Source organism: Spodoptera frugiperda, chromosome 26 (genome assembly GCF_023101765.2).
Source record: "Spodoptera frugiperda isolate SF20-4 chromosome 26, AGI-APGP_CSIRO_Sfru_2.0, whole genome shotgun sequence".
In the NCBI taxonomy this organism is placed as follows: Eukaryota; Metazoa; Arthropoda; class Insecta; order Lepidoptera; family Noctuidae; genus Spodoptera; species Spodoptera frugiperda.
The window spans coordinates 2,763,946-2,791,926 of NC_064237.1; the positions used below are offsets into that span (position 1 = coordinate 2,763,946).

General features: G+C 34.9%; 1 protein-coding gene across 1 annotated transcript in view; it reads left to right on the top strand.

The window, feature by feature from the left end:
- Window positions 1–1,131: 1,131 nt before the first annotated feature.
- Window positions 1,132–27,981, top strand: part of LOC118264823 (uncharacterized) — a 35,412-nt gene continuing 8,562 nt past the window's right edge. Inside the window, exons 1-3 of the mRNA XM_050704741.1 lie at window positions 1,132–1,663; window positions 25,331–25,639; window positions 27,714–27,949. Coding sequence (XP_050560698.1) covers window positions 1,418–1,663; window positions 25,331–25,639; window positions 27,714–27,949 — 791 coding nt within the window. The 5' untranslated portion in view covers window positions 1,132–1,417. The remainder of the gene's footprint in view (window positions 1,664–25,330; window positions 25,640–27,713; window positions 27,950–27,981) is intronic.

Genomic DNA, 27,981 nt, shown 5'->3' on the forward strand with positions numbered 1-27,981 from the left:
CAGATCTTACGTGCGATATGTGTGCAAGTACTGCCAGTAGCATTAAGTACCGAAACCAAACAATGGATAGATGTACCTTCGTCAGTAAATCGGACAATATTCCCAAGTTATAAGGAAATGAGACAAGTACCTATATACAATAGATACACAGACAGATATACAGACGGTTTTCCGTAAAACTATTGTAATTAATGGTCTGTAATTAAGTTTCGGTACCGTCGCTCTGTACCCTTAGTACGAGTTTGCTTTATGTTTAAAGTAATTGAAACGAGAGCGCGTTTGGCGCTCTGATTGGTTGGTTTATTCGAGCCGGCCAATTACTTTAAACTTAAAGCGAATATAATCATACTAAGGTTATCCATTAGTTTTCATCAAGGTTAGGATGTTAGACGAGTTAAAAGTACGATTCCCATGCTTAAGGAAGTCTGCTAGAATATGGGCCTCCTCTACATAAGAGGGGTTTTGTCCAGCGCTTGGCAAGCAGGTTGGAGAGCGTGTTTAAACTAAATGAAAAATTCGAGCTGAAAAACTGATCTTGAAAAGTTAATTTCATTTTGACAGGTTTTTCAGTCCTTAGGTAACTATTAAATACCTCTAAATACGGATTGGTAGGCCAGGATTTATTCAAAGTCTGAATATGTAGTTACATCAAAAGCTTTCTTTTCGTAACAAGATTGTGTGAAATATTGGATATTTTACTTGTAATATTGAAATATTTAATCTAGACGTAGTTGTGCTTTCTTATCTATCTAGTGTTATGCTAGTCTAGTCTGTATCTGTAAGTAATAATTAGTTAATGGGTGCGGTTGTACATAATTGATAGTATCGAGAGTGAGAGTTCCTGACTAGTCTGCTCTCGATAGTAGCGCACGTTATAAAACAACATTGACAATAATTGCAGTTTTCATTCAAATGAGCTTATAAAATATTTACATTTTGAATTAAACTGTATCAAATCGTTTTGATTTACACAATGTTTTTCAAATATGAATTTCTGGAATATCAATTTATACTTAATTCTATGCAATACAGTACAACAACTAAGTGGTTTGTAACGAGAAGAATTATTCATTATCCTGGCAGCCTTTTAACTCGAACCTTCATCAGTCACAGTAATGTGACACACGGCGGCACACCGCGCGGCGGCGGTGACGCATGAAATGTAACAGCATTTCTGTGCAAGCGCGGCGCGGCGGCAGTGAGCTGGTGCGCTGCAGCCCGCGGGCGACGGTGACTCGGTGAGCGCGCGACCTTGCGCCGGCCACCACCGGCAGGGCGGGGGCGCCTATGACTGCGACCGGCCTGCGTTACTCCGCCACTCGTACTTTGCTAACGACACGACCAACGCGCTTCCAAACTTATAATTCGAATTTTCAAAATACGACGCGTTCGGAATGACAGTTTGATTTTTTAAATCATGTGGCTTTGGTTCGTTTTCGTCGCCGCGGCCGCGGTGCTGTCGGGCGTCGAGAGCGCAGGCGCCGGCGCCGCCCGCCTTGTCTGTTATGTGGAAAGCGCGCGCGCGACCGACGGATTTTCCGAGTGCACACATCTCGTTTACGCGGGCGACGCGAGAGGAGATAAACTTGACGCTTTACTGAAGGAATACAAGAAAATCAATCCCCGACTGAAAGTTATATTGAGAATCTCGGAGGCTGACAAGGTAAGAATTTAATTATTACGAGAAGTATGTCAAAAATGTAGATTTATAGAACAGTATTTCGTTGAGAAGTTCTAACACATGTAGACAGGTTAAGTATTGCATAAAACTAATTACTTTTTACCGATCGTTGAATAACGCTTCCGACTTGTCTCGTCCATACAGATGAGTCCGTATTCTTTTGTTACAAGTAAACGAGTGTCCTACTCGCATGGAAAGTGTACAGCCAGTACTAATTGAGTTGGTACCAAGTGTGCATTGTTTCGTAATCATTATGCTAATTGAAGAACTTGTTAACCACGGTTTGGGAAGTGGACCGTGCCTTATGAGAACATCCTAAAACGTCCAACTTTTCTCTAAGAGCAGTTTTTAAGAAAGTAGATCGCTATAGAAAAGCTTGGAATGCTTATAGGCTTAACTTTTAGTTAGTTTTGTTTTTTAATTTCTGTTTAACGTTTTAATATGTGAACTGCAGTAAACATGTTTTAATAGGTACGTTTAAATTAAATTAAATGTACCTAGGTTGCTCGTAATTATTTAGGGCAAACAAAGTTATTAATTGATTCGTCAATTATTAACTCTATAAAAAATAATAATTTAAAAAAACTGTGGAAGGAAGTAAGAAAAAAAATCATTCGATTCTAAACGAATTATTAAATTGTCAATCAACATCAAGAAAAGGCGCGAACTCGTTCTTTTTAAATTAATGGCGGAAAACCATAGACTACAAGCTGTTAGAACGGAAACTTAAAAAAGGTTTTATACCAGTCTAGATTAGGTGCGGCTACTACAAAATATATTACGTTACGTTTATTCCCACGGTAAATATTATGTTATTGTAATGAATATTAATTGTCAGCTGTCGTGATATCATTATGACAATGACTGTTTACGATTTGTTTAGATTATGACACATGATACGATTAAGTCATACTACTTTTTTCTGAATACAAACTAGAGCTATTAATAACATTGTTTGTTAAAAGATAATGCACTATAGTAAGATTGTATGTAAACTGGTTGGCAATATAAATAACGGATAAAAATGACAGTTTAATAATTGTTCTGTATTTTTCTGTAATACTTATCTGTATAAACTAAAACGGTTTTTATCTAATAAATCCAAATGTCTCACAGAATTGAGTTTATTCTATCTTGATGGATAAAAATCTTCTTATTTCGAGTATTTACAGGTACTAAAGTATTTTTGGCCCTGGCCAATTTGGTTTAGTTTGAAATATCCCTTATCAAATTTGGGTAAGATACGAGTCAAAGTTGGTTCGTATTTGTCTGTACCTTTAAGTACGTCTATTTATACATTTTTACTACTTTACAGTTAACATACAATATGTGTCTAGATATTTTCCCAAATAAAAGTATGCCATTCAAACACGGCTTGTCAAAAAATGAATCATATTTCAACCTCATTTGTCGGCAACATAACAATATTATGTACTTATTTATTACACCGTATGATGCAATGGCCGCAACTTCGCAAAGCCATTGTAAATTTTTTTTTTCCTATTTATTTTTGTTTTCCACGGACTCTTGGTCCGTGCCATTGTCATACATTTTATTTTTGCTTTGTAAACATTGAACATCACACATCACATCAACAGCCTACAAGTGGCCACTGCTGACCAAAGGCCTCTTCTCGCACGGAGAAGGTTTGAGCATTAATCACCACGCTTGCTCAATGCGGGTTGTAAACATTGGTTTACCCGAAATAACTTGATTGACTTGTCAAATTAATATGGTCGACTTGACCTTACGCAAGTTTTTCAGAAATGAGGTCCGTATGTGGAGCACGGTGGCCCGTGGCCCAGCTTAATGTTACCGACATTACGTCCAAACTGGTTGTGTTAAAGTTAAGGCATCTTACATGCGACAGATGTTTTGCTTTAAGTCTTTTTTTGCATTTTAATTGCACTACGTATGTATGTAAAACGAAAATGGCCGTTTAACTTCGATGAAAATCTAAATATTGACTTAAGATTTGTTTTTTCCTATTTAGCATCATAATAAGTGTTCTAGGCATTGGTAATTTTGGTAAAACTAGAAGAGGCCGTGTACATTGTCATACTTTTTCGGTAATTACTATGTCATAAACTTCATGTCCTTTAGCCTGGGAACATGATTATTATTCCGATTTGTTTATCATTTCATTCATAATACATACAAATTCCAATAAATCAGAGACCTATAAATAGCCTTATTGAATCTTTAAAATTTCTCATCACGTTTCTGATTTCGCGGAAATGTCACCTTAAACCTGGTTGCAGTAGGATGACGTCATGCAACGAGTGCGTTCTCACGTCCGCGACCTCGGGCAGTAGGCTGCAAGCTGCAACGTGCGTCTGCACCTAACCATCGGTAATATTCATGAAAAATCGTAAAATCTTGCATAAAATTAATAAAAGAGGCCTTAGAATGGGTCATGTCATAAAAGGTACAAAGTAATACCGTATTATTATTTGGTTTGTACTTGGATTGAGGCGATTTGTAGACATTGATACCGACACAACGTCTGATCAAACGTGTTCATTCTATAGGTCACCATTATTCAGGTCTTTAGGACATAACTAAATGTAAAACTAATAACCAATAGACATCAAAGACTATACATGAATAAAGATGTAACAATAAAAAATGTAATTGCCCACGCAAGGAACACGAGGTAGGCAAAAAGACGCAGGATGTAGAGACGAGATGACATCTGATACGAGAGACGATAAACTATCCGATGGTGGTGCAAGGAGCACTGGACCGTGTCAAGTCAAGATCACTGAACTAAGTACCTACATTGCGGAACAGATGACTGGGAAGAGATTTTTATTTGCTGCATTGGTCGAATTCCAATTAAGATGGAAGCCAATCTTCGGAAAAGACCACAGAACATATAAAGAGAGTAGAAATGAAATAGTTCCTGATTTGTATCAGAACGCGTGTCGCCGTTTCTCCCACCCTTTAATTTCACTACAAGCAAGAGACCAATGTCTGAGCGGATTACCCCCACAAATAAATAACACACATTAAAATCTCGAATTTGCTATTGGTTGTCACACAAACGCAATGACTGCATTTGACGTACACTCTAACACGCATAAAAACTCATGTATGCTAGGGCGAGACAAAGGTCGATTGTTGATATCGATAAAATTTAAGTAATCTTGTTTTTGTTTTACAAGTATTGTTGAATATTGTGAAATTGTATTCATGCGAAATAGAAATCAAGTAATAAAAGTAAAATAAATAAAAAATACATAACTGAATTTTAAAACCAATTTTATTACTCAATAAGTTAAAAATCAGTAAAAAATAAATAAATCATAGGCACTTTTGAACGTCAAAGCAAATATAATAATATTAATAACGTCTGTCTGTCGGTCAGCCCTCTAGTGAAGCTATTTGCTCGTTCCAAAGTGTAGATTCCTATGGAGAAGATCGAAGATCTGTTCGTTCGATCTTTTTCAATCAGATTCACAATACAATTCTTGATAACATTGCTTTTCTTTGCATCGATTGCTTGAACTATGTGAGAACAATGTAAAACTAATATTCAGTCAAAGCGATAGAAAAAAAACCTTAAGAACAACAAAATTAATACAGTCTGGAGCTGACCAGTCCCAGTTGACAGCGCTCGTTCACCAACATGACACGTACACCAGCACCGTCCAACTCAACCATGTTGCAGGGAATCGAACGATCCAATGCCCTTGCCACCGCCAGTGAGACCTTTGAGTGAGCATGACAACTCTAAGCTGACACAAATGCATTCTACTAGTCTAATTTGATTTCAGTTAATTACAGGGCTCTCACATTTACAATAATCTGTATAAAGAAAGTACAGAACACATTGAAATAACATGGTTATATTATTTCATTTTTTAAATTTACGAAAGATGATATTTTAAATATCGCCATTTTTAGACAAAAAAACTGATTTAAAGAGACTAATTTAAAATTTTCTAAAATAAAATCAGTTTACTTACTGAATTACACATTGCGATATTGTGCGGATAAACGCCTAATTTTAAGTTTCTTTTCCCTGACTTTGTTATTATGTAATTATCAACATCGAAATGTTGCGAACGAAATATGCTACATTTAGTAGGAATCCAAGAGCCCATAGTACAGGTTTTCCTAGTTTGGGTTCCTGAATCCCACCACTTGTCATTTCAATTGTTTTAAACCTGGTCGTGTAACTTGCTACATAATTTATTATACTATTAATTATTATATAAGCTTAGTTTTTAAGACCAATGTCTGTATAAATATGGTGGAGATAAAAATATACGCAGTTTCTAATCTGTGGTGGAACTTGAAAAAAAAATTAATTCTACCAGTTGTGTCAATCCACAATTTTGTTACACCTGGATCTGTTGGAAACCTAAAACATAATATTAAAATAAATCATATGTCACATTCTATAAAAAAATAAAAACATAAAACTCACTCAAAATCTATATTACTAATTAGTCGTAATAAATAATACTTATTATTTAAATTATAAAGTGTGCTATTGATTATAATAGACTTTATTATAGTAACAATCGACATTGATTACAAATTTGCCCAACACTATCGATGTCATAGATTTTGTGGAAATGAGCTTTTGTTTCGGTACTCGGGACTCTCGCAATGGACGTCATACATTGCGCGATTGCTCACGTAGTGCAAGATTGTACTCATCTATCGCAAGCAATGTATTACTATTAGTCTGCTTGCGATTATATCGTTTTTGTCTATAAATTTCATAATACTAATGTTATAATTACAAATATCACACGTATTTTTATGTTTTTGGACTTACCGGTGAAAAGAAATTCCTTCTCGTGCTATGCTACACACCTGGTTTCTTTTCCGACACGTTATAATAGCGTAAGACGGCATAATATAATATTTTTGCGGAGATACGTACGCTGTCAAAACATGACAGCGATTGCTAGCCGGTAAGTATGGACATTTGAGCGTTATGACAGCGCGCAGTACGCCGGCTCGCACCCTCGGCACGCGTGGCCCGCCCACAAGGCCAATCCAGTCTCTTTCTTTTATCCATGGAAAATACAGATCTTTTCCTTATTTATATTGGGTTTGAGTGGTTCTAAGTATTAGTCAGATTCAGTAGAATCACACCTTCTCTCAAACCTTCGTCAAACTGTTGATAATGGACTTTCAATTTCTAACAAATCCTATATCAGCATCATACGCTTTATCAACATTGGAAGTTAGATTAGGTACAGATTAGTTTGCTACGCTATTTGAGTGCAATTCTGGCAAAAGATAAGCCATTCTGGCAAAAATCTTAACCTTTTTGCGTTCTGAATTTGCAGAGAATACTTTTTTTTTTAAACTTGGCCTTTGCCTGTTGAGCATATTTGTACTTTTTGGTTGAACTGTGAAAAGGTAAAGACAAAATTGGTGATAAATATGCTGCAAGTTGTATGTAGGTAAAGTTCAGTAGTGCCAAGATTGAAGCAAATTATGTAAGTAGGTTTCGTGTTAAGTGTTAATTTAAAAATGAATGAAACGGTGACGAATTCGTTTACATATAATATGTATATGAGTAAAGACTAACAGGAGAAAGAGCTTTTACCCTTTTTTTTGGAGGGTGGAAAATCATCCCCCACCTTAGTGTCAGACTCTTACTGACTAAAAACCACCCCGTTCCTTCTCCTGCTTTGAGTCGGAACCCCGGTAACCTTTTACGTTGTCCGCAGCTCCGGAAGAGCTTTTACCCTAGCAACTTTTATAGAACGAAACAAAATCTGAAAAGACCCACCAATTTTTTTTTATGACCACTTCTGGCTGCGTAATCGTGAAAGAATTTGGTATTAATAATTTTAAATAACTGACATTAAGTACACACGATGATGTAGGAAATGAATTACGTATAAACATTAGTTTAATAATTGCAATTTTGAAGCTGCACGACTGCACTAAAAGCTTCCTATAAATCGCAGGGTCTCGGGGGCACATTGATACGTTTTGTAATTAAAACATGACCTAATAATGATCGAGGTTAATTATTTCGTTACATAAAAGTCGACATGTGTCGGAAATATTATCGATATTACAAAGGCCACGGTTTAATATTTTAGGGTATTAATTTTTTATTTTTTAATGATGTCATGAACTTATTATATTATTCATACACTTAACTCATTTTTTTTTGTAAGTATCGTAGCAAAAAGTTATATCGTAGTCTTAGTTTTTCTTGGTTAAAGCTATGTATTATTTCCTCAATTCTTTATATAGAATTCTACATTCATCGTCATCATCATATCAGCCATAAGACATCCACTGCTGAACATAGGCCTCCCCCAATGACTTCCAGATAGATAGTTGAAAGCGACCATCATCATTTCTACTTTAACCTAATTTATTTCCAAATATAACTCAACGTCAATTAGGTACAAGTTAATTCTACAAACTTCTATCAGTCATTACCTTATTATTTCTAATTAATTTAAAAAGACAAACAGCCGCTAACAACATCTTTACATCATCGAACTATAGTTTACTCTATACTTTAGTTTTTGATCTTTTTAGTTCATTCGTTCCCAATAACCACATAACAATGGTACGTAAGATATAATCATGGTGTTTCGCAGGTGTTGCGACTTTCATTGGTTCCTTTCGCTACGATAACTATCGATAAATTCACTTTCTTTACTTATCTAAGTTAAATACATAGTGTTAAGTAACTTGAGGAAGGCCCAGTGATAAAATGTGTTTTTTTTTCTTATAAAACATTTCCTATTGCTTTCTTGTCATCTTGTTGTATCGATATCGGTATAGATCTATGGTATGTTCAGGCCTATTGTATAATGCTGGTTGTTTTTGGTTATCTGATTTAAGTATTTTAATTCTTGCCAAATTTATCATGCTCTTACGACAATAGTTTTATCACTTTTTTTTAGTTCTGTCTATAGTAGTTTTCGTATCGTATAGTATCGTCACGTGTTTATATCCCCAAAGGTTTAGGTAGAGGTGTATATTAGGGTACATAACGTAATGCCACTGTACCTACAATATACTCCTACTTTTCACCATTTGTGTTATAAGCCTATTTTCTTACTGGGGCTAATTCCAGACTCTGAACTAGAATTAAGGATTTACTCCTATTTATCTTAATTCTTTGTTTAGAAATTTACATCACTTATTAACAGCGTACGTTTAAGTAATAGTAAGTACTCTACTCTCTGCTAATAACAACTGTTACCTTCAAACCTATGACCCTCGTCTCCGAATATTGATTACAACTCCCTTGAAGGCATCTGTCTCATTGTGTTTAGTTCTCATACCTGTATCCAGTTTCCCACACTCTCATTACAAATTCATCATACAAATAATGAATTGTTTAGCAATAGTCCGCTGTGGAATCTATACTTTAAAGTATTTGTTGCATTGTATATCATATTACATTGTAGAGTTTTATACAAATTCAAATTAAAGTACTTATGTACCCTGATATACATATTATTATGTTACGCAGTGTTGCTGACACAATTTGTCATATATACGAGTATAAAGGTTGCTTAGATGTTTCAGATTGATGGACATATTTTTATAATAACTATCGTGAGACATACTAAATTAACTAAAAAAAATCACGATTTACTCACGTATATTAATGGAGAAAAGCTCTACTAGTTTCGAGTTACAGAAGGACTCTTCATCATGAGCAGCGTGCGCAGACGCGGCGACGTGGCCGCTAATGTACGTAAGTAAACCGTGATTTTTAGTTAATTGATAGACATGTTGAAAAAGGACATTCTACACTTAATAAAACTTAATCAGTTTAATGTATCATAGGCAAACTAAGTAAGAATAGTAATGAATTTTCATAAAATAAAAGACCGTGACTTAAGTAACTAAATGAAACATTAATACCATAACAATTAAGATTAAAATCAAATGCATAGTTACTCATGCCTCCTTTAGTGTGGCTGTTATAATGTGTAATTCTAAAGTAATATAACGATTAATGATCGACATAGGTGACGATGATGTGGGCGTTCTACTTGACTTGTCAATGTCGTACGGCGCCACTAACTTGCTCCCGACTCGCCTACTTGCGCCAGTAACTGGTCTTGTTTGAACGGTCATTAGTTATGCTAATGAATTTGGAGACAGTTTGGTTTCATTTAGAAGTGTTTTAAATGATCTGAATGGTTGTGACATTAAGTAGTTAAGTAATAATTATGGTGTGAAGAGAAATATTTTATTGATAAACTTATGGTCAATTTCAGTAACCTATCTATGTATCTGTAGATTTGCCTAATAAATATAGTGTTTTAGTAAGTTTAATTTTATGGAAGAAGGCAATTGTTTCTGTGCTCTAGCTTCTAGCTGCCTAAGATTCGAAATCGTATTTGGTAAATAGTGCGATACTTTAGGATAATCGTTTATCCTGCTATATTAGATAAATCCGTTTAATTGAGTAAATGTCTCACATACAGCTATGACTCTATTATTAATTATTATTTATCTCGACAATACCAACTACAATAACTATGTTACAGAACCATATTTGTTCCAATTATCGTGATTAAATATCTCATTGTTGAATACTTACAAGCATGTTTTATCATATGAGCAATCTTCGCTCTCGTTCGTTCGTGAATGTGAGAATGAATCATAGCTTCACTGACACCGTTCTTGACCTTGGAATGACAGATCGGGTCAAGGTCACTCAATTGTTATTGGCTATTGTCACATTTGACAGCTGCGTCAAGTTTTGATTTTGGAATGCAGAAAGCACGCGGTGACAACTGGTATTGTCTCATTCCTTGCATGATTTGCAGATTTGAAATGTTGTTGCTATTACGTTTTGCAATGTTCGTTACAGCTACATGTGCTTGGTAGCTTTGAATAAATTTAATTTAAAATTACATGTCTAGCTAACAGTGTATTAGCATACACGACAGTTAATTTTGATCATGTAGGTACCTGTTTATCTGTAGTGCAAAAAATTTAGTTCTACAGGTGAATATTTTCTTATTTTTCTTGCTAGCAATCTGTTATGAAATTCTAATACTTGTTGCTATTCCAAGAATGTTTTCAGTTGATCAGATTACGTAAGCAAATGCTTAGAAAGCTCATGCCTCTATTACGTCTATTGCAACACATGACGTCATAGGCTGAATGAAACCGCTCTGAGCGCCAAAAGCCTTGGAGCCAATTCAAATGATTGTTTTGTTACGCATACGAATAGTTGAAAAGTATCAATTTGTCAAGTGATTCATATTGTAATAGGTACCAAGAATTTCGGATTTGGTTTAACAAGTCACCAGAAAAATGTTATGCTGCTAGGCTTAATGTAGGTTGTTCGATTAAGGTTGGATACGCCCAGCAGTGTATGGTAATGTGCGGGCATTAAAATGATGATGATGGAATCAACAACTAATTATCTATGGCGTCTACCTGGTAACCAAATAACCACTACACACTCCGTAATTTATCCTCAATAAGTGGTGTGTATGAATCGTAGCAATTGGTGTTCAATTGTAGAGACAGGCCTCCCATGGGGGTAGGCCTCTGCCTACCTCCGATGGGGTTACCTCCCATGGGGTTACATATTATGTATTAATATCTTAAAATGTATCAATTACTAACTATACCTTATTATTACTCAGATGTTTATAACAACGGAAGAATACAAGATGCGATATAAATATTGTTAGATATCTTTTCTGCGAAATAAATCCTTAAGATAAAGATTAAGTTATCAGTGTGCTAGTGTTAGTTTACGTGTTTCTGGTGAATATCTCTGAGTAATCTCAAACACTAAGTATAGATTACTTAGTATTTGAGATAAGAGATCGTACCGCTCCATCCTTTCGCTTTCATTGGCTGTTTTGAAATCGTAACGTCTTAATACTTCTTCCGTATCAAATTCTATATCTTTGTACTTGTTTACCAGGTTATGAGTTTGTTTTGAGGTTAAGTTAGAAAGACAAAGCTTTTCTTGCAAAATAAAGGACTATGATTGGAATATCAAGGAAATTACTGCACGGTTGGTGCGGTGGCTGAGCAATCGGCAGCCGCGCAACGTGTAGCGTGATCCGCAAATTGTTGTTTCGGGTCTGGGTGTCATGTGTATGTATGTATGTTTGTAAACGCATCCACGATACAGGAGACAATTCTAGTGTGGGGCAACCTTTAAAAAAAAGTTATTAAATATCAAAATCTGCCTCTTCGATGTAATCTAAGCATCCAATTGAAATAACTAGTTCTTGTACTTAATGAAAACTTAAAATTAAACTAATTACCTATTTAGCTTTATCACCTAAAAATACCTAAGTTCTATTTTTACTCCACACTTAACAAAAGATTATACATTTTAAACTAGCATAATTAGAATTTGCAATTCTGCCGCGTTACACCGACCTTTAACAGTTGTTCTCTGTAACTGCAGTCCATTCGTCATGAGGTAACATCCTCTTTTGTTTTAAAAAAGAACATAGAAAACCGATTTATCGTAAGTGCTTTCTTTAACGACGCCATTTGTCAAGGAAATTTCCTAATACTCGTAACTCTTTAATGGAAAAACCATATGCATGGAGTTATTTTGACAAAATCGTGTGTAAAATGTAAAACTGTTTACTGAATCAAAAGGGCCACTGAAACATTGTTGTAATTAGGTACTTGTAGTCGAAAAGACAATTATAACTTAATTAGGGTCGACACTGGTTAATTTGTAAACAATAACATATTTTAAAACCTTTGACAATGGCAAAGCCTCTAGTAGCAATTCTGGTAAAGTAGAATACACACTATTATGTGTGATGATGGAATAGGAATATTAGGTTTAGTCTTAGCTCTTATTGCGATGTAAAAAGGTTGTATGCTTTTAATCATTGTGCTCATTACCATCGAAAATCATCTAATCATCCCGCCTTGGGTGAGGCGAGAGGGAATGTTAGACTCTTATTGATTAAAAACCACCCAGTTCCTAGTCCAACAACGAGTCAACCCGTTAAGTCTTTTGAGGCGTTAAGACCTATGAAGACTTTCACAACAGTCCGTTTTTTTTAATTAGCTATGTGTAAAGTCTATATTGGAAAATATCTACAATACATATAAGATGAAAACGGCCAGTGAAGTGAGGTGTGAGGGTAACATAATAGGACTGCTGCAGCGCGGATATAGTTACCTGCATGTGACGCTACCACGACGCTACTGGTTCTAGCCATGTGCTGCCCGGTACCTGTTTAGTTGATGTTTATATTACTACCTGACTATATTCTATGCATTAAAAAAATACGACGCAAAAATTTAGAGGTGTAAAAGTGCTCTTTTGTAGCCTATTTACAAAAATAAATTCATTGTTTTAACAAACGATGCTACTACGATTCGCTCTTCATTTCACTTACATATTTGATTGTTAATTCTATACAATGTTTTTTGCTATTCATTTGATTAAACTAGTATCTATATTGAGCTGATAGTACCTAAAGGTATACTAGTAGGAGAAAATCTGATACTACCTATAGATAATACAAATTTATTATAATTAACCACAACTAAATAATATTAAAATCCTTCAATAGACTCATTAAATTCAAGTATACATAACATGTCTGCCACAAACCACTAATCAGCGTAGATACCTCAATTACATGTTCAATAAGTACTTACTTGCAATTAATTGCGCGCTACACTCACGCTGTATGCAAATCATGTGCAGAACTCAAATTTAATGCAAGGATCAGTGAAAGGCCTTATTAGACCGGTCACGATTGGCTGCCATTAATGGATCATGGATCATGAGCCGACATTGAAACATTAACTTATCTGGTTCATTTGTTACCCGTTTTTATTGATATTACGACCTTTGTCACTGGTCTAGCCTGGGGTTATCGGTAGTCAGGTTTTTTTACTTTTGCCTGGGTGACCTCGTGAACTGCGAATCAATGAATGTTGTTTCAGGTTTCAGGGTTTTCTGATGTTTATCATCATTATGGTCTAGCCGTTCCTGCGTTATAGGTGTCCTTCTCTCCTTCAAATAATTTATACATATAAAAATCAATTGCTGTTCGTTAATCTCGCTAAAACTCGAGAACGGCTAGACCGATTTGGTTTTGAATTATTTGTGGAAGTCCAGGGAAGGTTTAAAGGCGAGAATTTTTTTTTTGGAGGCGGTACTAAGTTTGCCGTGTTAGCTAGTAAGTTATAAAACTTTAAGGGAATTTCATAATGTGATAACTATTTCCATTTGTAGCACCGTTTCAATACCCTGACAGTTGTAAGCTAAACAAATCTCAAATCTTACACTTAGTTCACAACATATAAATCCTAAAGTTGTGCAAGTTATCCACTCTGTTCTTGATATCGGCGTGCGCGCAGCTCTGTAGGACGCAGGTTTATTTTTATTCGTTTTATGGGGTCTTGCGCAATCATGGCCGAGATTAACAACTCTTATCTCAGTTGAAGTATAAATTGAGTCATACCCACGTGAGTTCTTACACTCGACGGTCCATTTATGAGGATAACTTGTTATTTGAATATTATTTATTTGCTCAACAGTTGTTGTTGTAATAAGCCGACTTACCTTACACGGTAACAGAGACAAGTGGTCGAAATTAGACCGTAATTCATTATTTGAATATTAATATGTAATTGGTACCCTATTATAGTATTCTGCCTGCGGCATTCCTTGTATAATTGTTAAGCTTTAAGTTGGTGAAATCCACATTCCTATTTGATTGTCTAAAACGTTTCCTGTGTGTGTGTGTGTGCTTCATCTACGTATTAATTTCTGTAATGAATAAGTTTGGGAAGTTATGTGCAAAATCCATATTTTGTATAATTATTGTGATGCGAAATACGCACATGTGTATATTATTAGGGCGCAGTCGCATTCGAAAATTCTTACGAATTAAGCTCTAACCGATGTACTCAGAGTATTCATTTAATGGTTACTTGGTCTATTTCTTCGCAATTGTTTTCGGTACAAAATCTTTACTAAAGAATAGTTTAAGTAATCATTAAATGTCTTTGAGTACGACAGTTAGACTAAATAGCAGAATTTGTCTCTCATGTTGCTACAAAATTACACAATATTTCAATTCTAGTTTCAGCTTTTATCAAGGCACAATAGATTACTTTACAAATATATTATAATGCAGGTGATCTAATTAAAATAATGCACGAATTGCGTGACGAAACTGTCCTGCATATTACAGCAATGCATATTCATATGGGCATAAATCAAAGAATTTATGCGCAAGAGCACAATACGTAATAACGGCCGCGCCCAATACAAGTGCCCTTTCGATATGTGGAGCTTGGAATACTGGAATAATGTTCGAATAATATTTGTATGTAAAGTAAATAGACTAGTTTCCATTAACATGTTACTTTGTTATAAAGGACGTCTTAGTAATAGTTACAAATATTTTACCTATGTATCTTTCTGTAAAACATTACGATAAAACAAATATAATTGTGTATTAATGTAAATTGAAAGTGGGAGAGTCATGCTTCGGCACAAATGGGCCGGCTCGACCGGGGTGATACCACTGCTTCACCGAAAACTTACGTGAAACAAAGCTTGCGTCGTGTTTTGTTGTGTAAGTGAGTTTACCGGAGGTCCAAACCCCTTCCTATGTAATCTTCCCAAAAGGCGTGATGATTTGTAAAGTTTTTTTTATAAATATTTAAACGCGATAAAATATTAAAATTGTTTACCTCTTTAGCTTAATAAAATGTTATTGTTACTAACCCAAGTCTGTGACCAGTAATTATTTCCAGTTGTCACATTAACGTCTACAGGTAATGTTTACATCCGTTGACAAGTACGCTTACTATGTTATTAATAATAATTAAACTAGATACTAACGCAGTCTAGATCTTGGAATTAAATACCTAACCACTTTAGTTCATAGTTTACTTCGACTTTTTTCGACTTCGACTTCGAACTATTTTTTTTTTTTTTTTTTTTTTTTTTTTTTTAATTGTGGTGTTTTAATTTCTTACTTAACTTGCAAAGCTAAGTTGCAATGCTGCTGCGGGCTTCCTAGCGAGTTTACCGGGGCTCCAGCTCGAAGGGCAGTTGTAGGAACTTGGTAGTTGTTACTCAGTAAGAGTCTGACACAGGGAGTGTCAGACTGTCCTCGCCCAAGGCGGGAGAAATCATTGGATGATTTTCTTCTCTTTAAAAAGCTGCACTGCTGCAGCGATATCATAATTTCTTTGGCTAAGTTTATCGACTCTTTAAACCAAATGATTCATTTACGTCATTAATTTAATTACTTTTCTTTACTTCCTATAAATGATAGGAGTTCGATCATTATAGGTAACACTAAGAACTACCTATAACCAAAATGTATGCAAATATAACAGCTATCATAAATTGTGCACCAAACCGCAATAAACATTACCACTGCACCTATTTAAAATCTCATACAAACACTTGCATATATGATAATGGCAAAACAAGATCGATTTCACACCTAATGTCAGTATGCACATAAATTAAAACATGGACCTTAGTACGTATGTAATAAGGGCTATAATAAATGTAAGGGGGCCCATATTACCCTTTCACACTGTTTAAGCTGCAATTAGCGGCAATGTCATTGGCGTTGTTTATGCTCCGGTAAGTCGGTTAGTAGTCATTAAGTTGGTATGACATGACGAATGTTCTGTGTGTTTGATTTAATATGACTTGCATTTATATAACTTTAATAATTTTCGTAAACGCCTAATTTCAAAATGTTGAAATTAATTATAATATTATTTTACTATACAAATGAAGATACGGTACCAAGGTGTAAATGAATACTTTATAGTGCTAAGTAAGAAACATAGAACAACCTTCAAACCTTCAAGAAAAAAGGCGTATTCCTTTTTAAAAGTCCAGCAACTCCTCTGGTGTATCGAGTGTCCATGGATGGCGCTGATCGCTTACCATCAGAAACCCGTTTGCTAGTTTGCCCTTATTCTATAAAACAAAGCTTCATTGGTAGTTTCTTACTATGCTCAGAATTAACAATATAGGGTTAGGTGGCACGAATCATAATAGGCAGATATTAGTAAAAGTAGTTATTAAAGCTACCTGCACCTATGTGAAAAGTCTGTATGAAGCAATATTGAGTTCGACTACCTAGTTCGACTAGCAATATACTGGAACATACATCAAGATAGTTTAGAATTTAGATACTATGAAACGATAACCTGGTTTACTACATAGAGTTATAGTTAGTTTACAACATTTCCTAACTTAACTACTTACTAAGTTAACTCACTTGTGAAGAAGTTAAGCAAAACGCTAATCTAAATTTATTAAAGCCATTTAAATACAGGTTACTAAAATGTCAATTACTTATTATGATTGATCAATCTAGTTTCAAGTTTTAGGCTCGACAGATGATTGATCAATCAATAGGCTATATTTGCTTCACAGTGATTATGAATTTATGATGTATCATTTTGCACATTAAATTGCAAAATTTTCGCACGTGATAGCGATGAGGTTTGTAATAAAATATAATGTGTTACAGTTATTTTATTACTGATGGTTATGTCCTCAGATGATGGGATTACGTCACTTTGTAATTTAAACCTTCTTGCTCAAGATAGACAGTGTAAATTTAAACGTTCAATGTTTAATCTAGTTTTGATGGAGAAAGATTTATATTGACACGATTGGGATGGTAAACGGACGAGTGACAATAAAGTTGTTGGTCGGTAATACTATGATAACAACTTAATCATAAAATAAGTCAAAATTAATTAAAATAATTTAATGATGGATGTATCAAGGTTAGGAAGACTTAACCTCCAAAAGCAGTTATATATTTTTTTGTAAATTCAGTAATCTTTGCAATTAACTCTTGTAAAATTTCCGTGAAGTAATAAAGGAGCATGATGTCATAGTTCAATCATCATTTGTTTCCAGTCTACTGGACGAAGACGAATAGTTCGTCATTGTCCCCATAGTATGTAACTATTATAATCTATACTTATATCTATACTAATATTATAAAGCTGAAGAGTTTGTTTGTTTGTTTGTTTGTTTGTTTGAACGCGCTAATCTCCGGAACTACTGGTCCGAATTGAATAATTCTTTTTGTGTTGGATAGTGCATTTATCGAGGAAGGCTATAGGCTATAAAATATTACGCTAAGACCAATAGGAGCCAAGCAGAGCGGGTGAAACCGCGCGGAAGTAGCTAGTAAAATTATAAAGCTGAAGGGTTTGTTTGTTTGAACGCGCTAATCTCCGGAACTACTGGTCCGATTTGAATAATTCTTTTTGTGTTGGGTAGTGCATTTATCGAGGAAGGCTATAGGCTATAAAACATCACGCTATGACCAATAGGAGCCAGACAGAGCGGGTGAAACCGCGCGGAAGTAGCTAGTATAAAATAATTATTCATTTGTTTTTTTTTTTTTTTTTTTTATGGAATAGGAGGCAAACGAGCAAACGAGTCACCTGATGTTTCTAAGTACAGTTACTATTTTTTTAAGGGGGGAAATCCAATGACTTCTCCCGTCTTAGGCGAGGCGAAAGGGAGTGTCAGACTCTAACTGACTAAAAACCACCCCGTTCCTACTCCTGTTTTTCGTGCCGGAGCCCCGATAAACCCACTAGGTAGTCCGCAGTAAAATCTTATCTGCATACCAAATAACTTGGCTGACTGTACATAATGTTCTTGGCAGGATTTGTACTTTAGACCTAGTTTATACCTCTATAGTTCTTCTTTTTAGTAGTTACTCTCAAGGAGGTTCAGCTAATAAACTTATGTTTTGTATGCCAAACATGTAATTTTTATTACAGTAACCGTGCCTCTGAATAAATGATGTCAAAATTTAGAGGTTTATTGTTTCATTAACATTGCAAACTGTTTTGTAAAAAGGGAAAATGTGCCTATTATTAGGTTATGGAGACAGTGATCCAAGGGCTGCCATACACGCACTGCTTGACATGCTGCTACTGTTTGCAATGTATCGATAGTAGGGAACCCATAGATAGCACGCATCCATAGCACGCATTTTTCCATATAAAATCATAGCTTAGCTGAGTCCGTTTCCACCAGTGCTAAGCTATATATCCCTAGGAATATGATTGGTGGAAACCAAACTCATCCACAGCAACGTGGCATAGCACTTCTTAATCTAACAAGAGCCTGATTTTAGACAAATATCTAAAATTTATCTCTTGGTGTAATTTAGTAACATCGAACCTTTAGTACTGTTGACATTAAGTATGATCAGTAGCGGTATTACCGCCAAATCTTGGCCATTCAACAATTTAACTTGGCCAGTCCCTTACTTCACATAATTATTCTCAAAATACGGGTCAACTCATTAATTGTATTGTGATGTCATCGTCTCCTTGAAAAGCCACTGATGGGGAAACACAAAACCGCGGAAATACATTGCACTGCATACAAGGCTGTTTTTATTTGGCCGATGGATTAAGTAGCTCTATTTAAACACGCAATGGAACATCGAAAAGGCGTAGCTTTGACTTCAAGGGCCTTCTTGAGATATTTGCAGGTCGTTCGCATTGTTTTGTTGTTAATTAACTTCGTAATAAGATTAATTCCCAATTAATTAATAGTGCCTTGTTGGGTCGAGTGGTCGCACTATTGAATAAGGGGTCTTGGGTGCCAGATCTCTGATGGTTTTCGAAATTCTCAGTTGTGGGTAACACGCTTGTAATTTTTATTTAGATTGTTTGTGTTTTTGTTCATCATGTAATTTTTGATTTTTTTAAGAATTGGTCCAACATTCTAAGTGTATAAAAATTTGAAAACTGTGTCCCGTTTCATATATATGTATTTTCACTTTAAAGCTTAATATTAGCTAGATATTAAAGCTCGTATTACCTAGATTTAAAAGCACAGACATTTTTTAAACAAACAAAACTGTCTCTCCAACTGTCTACCTTGTATTAAACTTGAAAGTCCTTCACCATATTTGTAGGTCAAGCAAAAGGACAAAGACGCTTATCATTTATGGGAAACCTGTGCCAAAAATCTAGACCATGTTTAATAAAATGTTTTGTAAAGCAAACATGTCCAGATCATATTTTTTAATGTGTTTTGTACACGAGGACGGAATAATAAGTGGAATCCTTTACAAGTTTACTTCTCGTGATGTCAGACGGTTTTAACGACTGTTCTTATGACTAGTAATATTGAAAGAATAATTATTCGACTAGTAAAAAACATTTGTCAGTACTTAGGTAACAGGTGAGTAATTGTTAGAAAATTTAAGCTATTACATGAGACTTAGAACATAAATTGTGAAAAAGTTTGGTGTACATTGTACAGTGGCATTATATGCCATAATGCTTCATAAAAGGTGTGACGATATAGATTTATTGCAAGTGCGTTGCGGGCCTTTTCGGGGGTTAGGAATTTAAGTGTTGAGGAATTGGGGATTGGGAGGAATGATTGATTTGATGATGATGAGGAGGTATCACTCCGGTCGAGCCGGCTCATTCGTGCCGAAGCATGGCTCTCCCACACTTAAATCAATTTTTTTTGCGCTACTGTTAGACCTAACTCAAATCGAAATTTGCAATAAGTTTACATTTACCTTTAGAGTAAGTACACTAAAGTGTTTGAGTAAGTTAAAATTTATCGTTTGTTTCCTGTCAGTGGAAATCAGGTTACTGCTAACTTGATACCAACTTAACTTATAGTTATTGGCGGACGAAGGCCAGTATTTACTAAACTCTTATAAAATTCTTACGTAATTGTGTCTCAATTTGTAAAATATTAAAGTGTTATAAAAAGAGGTAATTAACTTCGTACATTTATTTATTTAATAATCTTATTGCTGACTGGTTTGATTTTCAAAGGTTCAAACTTATGTCTATATGAATATTTTTATCATTAGTATTTTATTTTTGTTGAATCATATAGGTAGGAACTCGTACTATACATATATGAATAAAAAACTTAAAACTAATTTTATTACTTGACAAAGAAAGGAGAGATCCGCTAACATTATATTTTATTACAATACTTGTTCATAAGACTTTGATCCAATTCTAAACCACATAATTCTTAAAAAATGCTTGAGCCCCCTTTTACAATACCAACGTTTACGTATGTATACTCAAACATTATCATTTTAAGTGAAATTAATTCTATTGATAATCCCTTCTAAATAGTCCACGACACGACCAATGCAGAACAGGTGTCCTATGTATCTAAACTCTGAATGGAAAGGTATATCCTCGACAGACACGCTCCTATTAGCACAGAGCCAGCTATCCATCACTCGTGATCGGAATCTAGCAGGCAGCTGTAAAATACTGGGGGCCTACTCTAATTCAACGGAAAACGAAGTTTCGTCCGAAACTTCGCAGATTGCATACTACAATTCTATTTATTGCAAACTTTTGTGAACAAAAATGAACGAATAAAATGAAGATAAATAAATAGGTTTTGATATTAAATTAAAAATAAAACGTTATTTTAAGTAATTTCATTAGTGAATCCATAAAACCTACGGCCGAAAATTAAACAAAACTTCGCATTCGAGAACCGGAGTAGAACAATAGGGGATTGTAAAAATTTATCAATTATATAAGTAGCTGGACATTATGCAAGTGTGTGTGGGAGTGTGTTGATACAATTAACTGCCGATTTCAATAACGAATCTCAATCTAAAATCTAGATAAGATTAGATTAAGATCTATTTTTGACATTAGTTCTATAGTTTCTGTCAGAAATGAAGATCGATCTATTCAAAGGTTTTATTTAGTTGCACCTGTTTTTTTTTATATTGGTCTTAGCGGGTTTACCGGGGCTCCGGCTCGAAAAGCAGGAGTAGGAACGGGGTGGTTTTTAGTCAGTAAGAGTCTGACACTCCTTCTCGCCTAGCCCAAGGCGGGAGAAGTCATTGAATGACCCCTCAAAAAAATAAGGTTGATATCGACGGTAAGTTTCACTCATCTCATACCTACTCGTCCACCGAAGCCCACAGAAGAGCTGTAATGTTGTAGGTTGTCTAGGCATGTTACGGACATGTGGCGCGGCTGTTATGATGTCGTATTTGTAAAGACTATTCAAATTAGTTTAAAGAGTAAAATGCAATTTTTGGCTTACCTTCTGGGCCTATTTGGCTCATTTTTCGTAAATTGTTAGCCAAAATGATAACAAATATGTCGTTTGAATTAAGTCATATGTGTTTGCTACATATAGTATATTGGCTAACCCTGGGCTTACACCAAAATATGTCAATGATATGCCAATAGCCATAACTTTATCCGACTAAGTATAGCCAAGAGCAATTTTTGTAACAAATATCTTTGCTACTCAATTACATTGAGAAATATCACCTTTAATACATATTTACTCACGTAATAATCATGTTAACCTAAAATATGAACGACATTAGACTAATTTACATTATAATCTACTGTGAAATTGATTTGATACTTTATGTCACTGAGTTAGGTTACAAATTGGAATGATATATGAATTGTAATGTTTTGGTCCGCACCAGTGGTTCTATTGTGAAGCTGTCTCAATCAATCAATCGTAAGATAACGACGCTTTTCAACTGTCAGCAAGTTGTTTTTCTAAGCCAATTTATGGTTCGTTAAACCTATTCAATATTGCCGTGGTTTTAGTAAAGTTTTTTAAAATATTTCTACCATTGTTTTTAGCTTATGGATGTCTGTCAACATTTTGTCAGGCTCAAATAATATTTAAGAGTGAAATGAAATTTAATTTTGTTACGTAATTAAGAACTATCTTAGCATTTTGAAGTTTTCTTGAACCATTATTGTCTTGGAATATTCACAAAATATATTCCCTGATGTCATTTACCTATCCATAAAATTCTTACGTGTTTAACTTTAATTCCTATTTAAATGGCAAAAATAATCAAAAAGATTTATTAAATTCATAAAAGGTAAGAAAAAACAATTGTCGTCAAGAAACGAAAGAATTAAGAAAAAGTCTCACAGCTCCATTACCTACTTGTCTAGTACCTACAGTGGCTTGTAACTTCTAACAGAGCTACACTAGAATTGGTCATACACGCAGTTTGGTCTAGATACTCGTAAACTAAGTCTAGGCACTCCTATATTGTGACATTGTGCTAAATTGAAACCATTTTTTGCAGCCTGACTCATGTCTAAGAGTTTGTTTGTAAATAAAACGAATTATAGAATTTAAACAGATGAGCAATTTGTCATCTGACGTAGTTGTAGTTGACTGAAAAAATCAGTTTTATACAGCGAAAGAAAGATGCTTAAGCGATACCCATTGTGTTATTTTTTGGGAAAATTGGGGCCAACAAAAAGATAAACAGGGTAGTAAAGTGGTGTGCGCGACTATTATGTGCACTATTTTGTATTATCACTTTAATCATCAAGAAACATATAATTAAATATATTGAATAAAAGGTCTTTACAACAACTTAATATTCTTAAAATACGAAATACTTTTTAAAACCGACCTAACTAAATTGATGTCTATGATTATTAAGGATCATCACTAGGTAACGTTGGTTTGGTCACTAGGTTTCACAATACCATAATCACCTATCTCTTCTATCTAAAACCTGTATCTATCTAGACCAATAAATAAAATGGGAGTGTCTGATTGTAATATTGAAGAAACCGCTTTTTACTATAAGCATCATAATATATTATGCTTGGTGATTTAGTGACACACAATTAAGTTTTTTTCGTCTCTCTGTCTGCCTGTACGTCTGTCTGTCTGTCTGTTTGTTCCGGTTTATCTCGGAAACGGCTGCACCGATTTTGACGAGATTTTTACTGCCAGGTAGCTTATATACTAAGGAATAATTTAGAATACGGTTATATTAGATATTTTTTTTATTAAAAAAGAAAAGATAAAAAACTAATTCTGTCAGAAGTCATTATTCTACGCGGACGAAGTTGCAGGCAACAGCTAGTCTTTATTTATATTTCTAGGCTCATAAATAAATCTGTCTCGCTAGACAGTGACAGTGAATGGCACAGTTTACCTACACGATGCTGTCACTCCCGAGTTACGACATTGTACAGACCAATCATTTTTATCATAATATGTAATGTTATGTTATGACTCACTATGTAATATGTAAGGCATTGTGAAGTTAATTATTCAATTATATTGTATAACGATAGTCTAGTCTAGCGGCTTAGCGAGATCTAGTTATCCTATTAAGATTTTCTAATATGCTACTAGTGGTGCGATAATATGAGGTAACAAGGATTGTAGATAAGAATATAGGTAGGTAAGTAATAGAGAGTTTTTGTAAAATGCGTTTTCTATGGACGGATACTTGACTTGACTGCGCGGTTGTGGCGGCTAGGCAACTGGCTTCCGTGTAGTGGGTTCGATTCCCGCACGGAGTAACTCTTTGTGTGATCCACAAATTGTTGTTTCGGGTCTGGGTGCTATGTGTATGTGAACTTGTATGTTTATAAACGCACCCACGACACCGAAGAACATCCTAGTGTGACTAAGTGTGTTTTCTAAGAAACAGCAAAAAGAGCAGAAATAATCTTTCACCATATCAATATTTTAGTCGGTCTCGTGGTACTTACCAGGACAATCACGTTACCAAAAATATGGCGGATACAAAAAGTATGCCGGGGCCGGCCTAAGGTCAAAAACAGCCTAGAATAAAACAAATCAATTACCTATTAACTAAAATGTAATAAATACTTAAGAAAACCTTCATTAAATATTTTTTACGTCGATACCATTTCATTACTTGTTGCGTCAACCATAATAAAAATAATGGTTCTCATAAATTACGCTAAACGGGGCAAATGTGACTTAAATTGTTACTAACTTAAGGACATTTTATAAATTAACTGTACTTTTAAAAGGGCTGTTGCCCTTCATTGGCTTCAGTAAACACTACTTTCATTAATTAATATCCTTTCGAATTAATAAATAAGCAGAAATAGAGTTATTCAATAATTTATTTCATAGTAAGTAGGAACCTTGAAAAAGTGATTGACCGATTAAATCATTTAGGCACATGCTAATTACTTAGGTATTTTTTTTAATAGCTACAATTTATTACCTAAGGTTTTTGTACAAGTTCACGTAATTCTCGATAGCTGTCAAAGACATAAATTGGAACAAAATCAGGACATTTTCGTGTCACGAAACGAGTTAGCAATACTAAGTTAATAACGAATTTCCTGCCAATGAATTATTTTATACGAATTTAATTGGACCGCCGTCCGTTTGATCTTATATCTGAAGTGACATGCGTGTACGCATGTGATTTATGTTCAGGTCACAATATATACAGAGATACGTTTATCAGGTCATGAAATGAAATGGAAACAAGATAAAATATGTAGATATGCAGGTCATATGCAGGTGCGACCTGCATATAGATGTTATATGGCATGTGATAAATATTATGGTTTACAGTTTCAGCTTACATCTAAAGTTCAACTCTTCTTTAACTTCGTTTTTCAACCATGTTGGGTTTTCTCTTGTTCTTCTCCTCACCTCTTTTTTCCACTGAGATTATTACTACTACTACTAGAGCTAGGTAACTGGGTCCAATTCCAAGGCTCAACCTATATCTGACTATTTCAAGCTCACATGGTAGCTTAAGAACCAAACTCCAAAACTGTTATCAATTTTTAATAAACAAAATCTCTATTAAATCACAAAATACACAAAACTAATTCCACCCTCCTTCTTTCCAGGATCTCCGCAGCCTTCTAAAATCGAAGCACGTCCAAGGATTGGAGATCTACGATGCTCACAAGTCTCTCAACAGGACCAAGGTCCTGGAGACAGTGGAGGCAGCTCGTACTGCCATCAGCTCCTCGGGAGGTGGCCCACTGTTCATGGCACTCCCCGCCCACCCTGAACTCCTGGCCAAGTACTACGACCTGAGGACCTTGGTGAAGAAGGTGGACCTCCTGATGGTGCAGACCCATGCCTTGGGACTGGTGAAGAAGATGACCTACCATCCAAGTAGGCTGAGCGGCATGTGGGACATGATGAATACTGTGAGTAGTTTTTTTTTATACTTGAATTTTGTTGCAGATCAATATTTTTAAAGTACGATCGTAGCCTAGTTGTTGTTTAAAAACAGTAGATTTTTTTATGTTTGTTCATGTAACTATGAAGAGTGATAGTGAGACATACTAAATTAACTAAAAAATCACGGTATATTAATGGAGAAAAGCTCTACTAGTTTCGAGTCACAGAGGAACTCTTCATCATGAGCAGCATGCGCACACGTGGCGACGACGCGCAGCCTTGTATTTTTTTAGTTCATTCTATTTTCAAATTCTGAATTGTTAGTTACATTAATTGAATGTAGCTAAAGTAGATTTAATATTATAACAGCATATTTTTAGTTCGAATTTCCTCTGCATCGCACAAATGAAGAATAATAATTCAACAATTTTCTATTTACATTGTTCTAAATAAAATCAAAGCCCAATAGTAAATTACACTAATACAATTACCTAACAATGGTTGTAAACAAGAGTAATGAGTACACAATTTGTGAATAAACAATATGCTATGTCATAAGAAAGTAATTCAATATATGTAATCTGATACAATAGAGTTATGTACTGCTCGTTATATAAAGACAGTAGATGATTGAACGCTGCTCCAATTGTGATTGAGAAATTGCATACTTGAATAGGATGTTATCTTAAACATATTAATATCAAGTAATATATAATGTCTGAATTATGATGCTTAGTTATTATTATGACTTTATTGTAAGCAAAGTTAGTTAATACAGATATTTATACTGGTAAATAGACATATAGTATTGTCTTTATACAAAGTTGCTTATTCCAAACACAATTCTGACAGTGGGAAAGAAATTCTGGGCTTTGTGGCTTTGAGAATACTGCTAACTTTACTGTTCCTCCTATTTTTATTGATTATTTTAATACATACTTTCATTGGTGACCGGTGACCGACGTTAGCGAATGATTTGACTTCAATACTTTTCCATCGGTTGGCAGTCAAAGACTTAACACATGTTATTATTTTATAATTTAATTTTATGATATCGTTAATTTTAATACTTATTTGCCATAAATCAGTACCATTATGCAATCATCCGTGAAACACATTTTGCAACAAAATTTATGAAAATCGAATTAAAAATCATATATTATTAAACAACTACCTAAATAGAAACACCATACAGTATGAACAGTAAATAATTCCCATCAATCTTTAGAACATAATTACCTGACAACTGTTTAATTGCCTACACGCATGCTATTTCAATAATTAGGAATCAATCATTCGGATAAATCTGTCTATCCATCACTCGTATTTCGGTCACGTATAGAACGCACATCTGAAGGCTAACTGCATTTGAGAAAAAAATAACTAACAAACTTAGCAATTCATACGAATAAACCTTGAGTTTTCAACGTTAAGGTTGTAATTGCTTTGATTGGAAGGCAGACTAAAGATGGTTGAATTTGATCAATTTAGGCTATGTAGGACAATTATAAACAGGTGCATCTCTTTTGAATTGACAACGGTGTAACTTGTATGGCATGTGTGGGATGCTGTGTCTTGTAAAAGGATGGATGGTACTTAATGAATGCTCGTTGTATTAATTTTATCGCTTGGTGACTGATTGCCATGTCGCGGGCAAAAGGCGTGTAATAGGACTAAGGTCGTTCGATGCAATACGTTTTGTGTGAATGTAATTATTGTATGCGATGCTCTACGCTTTATTTGTTTAATTAGGACTTATAATTACAAGTTTAAGTAGAAATTATTACATACTTAATTTAAACCTAATATTTATTTAAGGTAGGTAGTTTACTGACGTACTCAGAGACATTTAATGATTACTTACTTATACTATTCCTTAGTAACAATTTTGTTTCGTAAAACAATTGCTAAGGACCGGGTTAAGTAACCATTAAGTGACTTTGAGTACGGACAGATGCAGTTAGAGAAGTTTTCAATTCTTTCTTGGATTGTAGTTCTTTAATGATTTTCAAGGACTTGTTCTCTTATCTTATTCATTACAATGCTCAATGGGTGTATTATTACCTAACTTTGTTAATAACTTTATAACACATTTCACAGGACTCCGTAGTAGACCTAGTCATTGGTCTCGGCGTGCCATCATCAAAGATCGTCATCAGCTTGCCGGCGACTGCTCGTCAGTTCACCCTCGTCAACGAGACCCTCAGTACTCCTGGCAGTCCTACAGTAGACGATGAGCCTAAGGAAATAGACCAGGCTGAACTCTGCAGACAGCTCAGATCCGGACGGTGGACCTTGGAGCGAGACCAGGACCTGTCAGCGCCTTATGCTTTTAAGTGAGTGATTGGTAGATCGTTTATAGTGTATT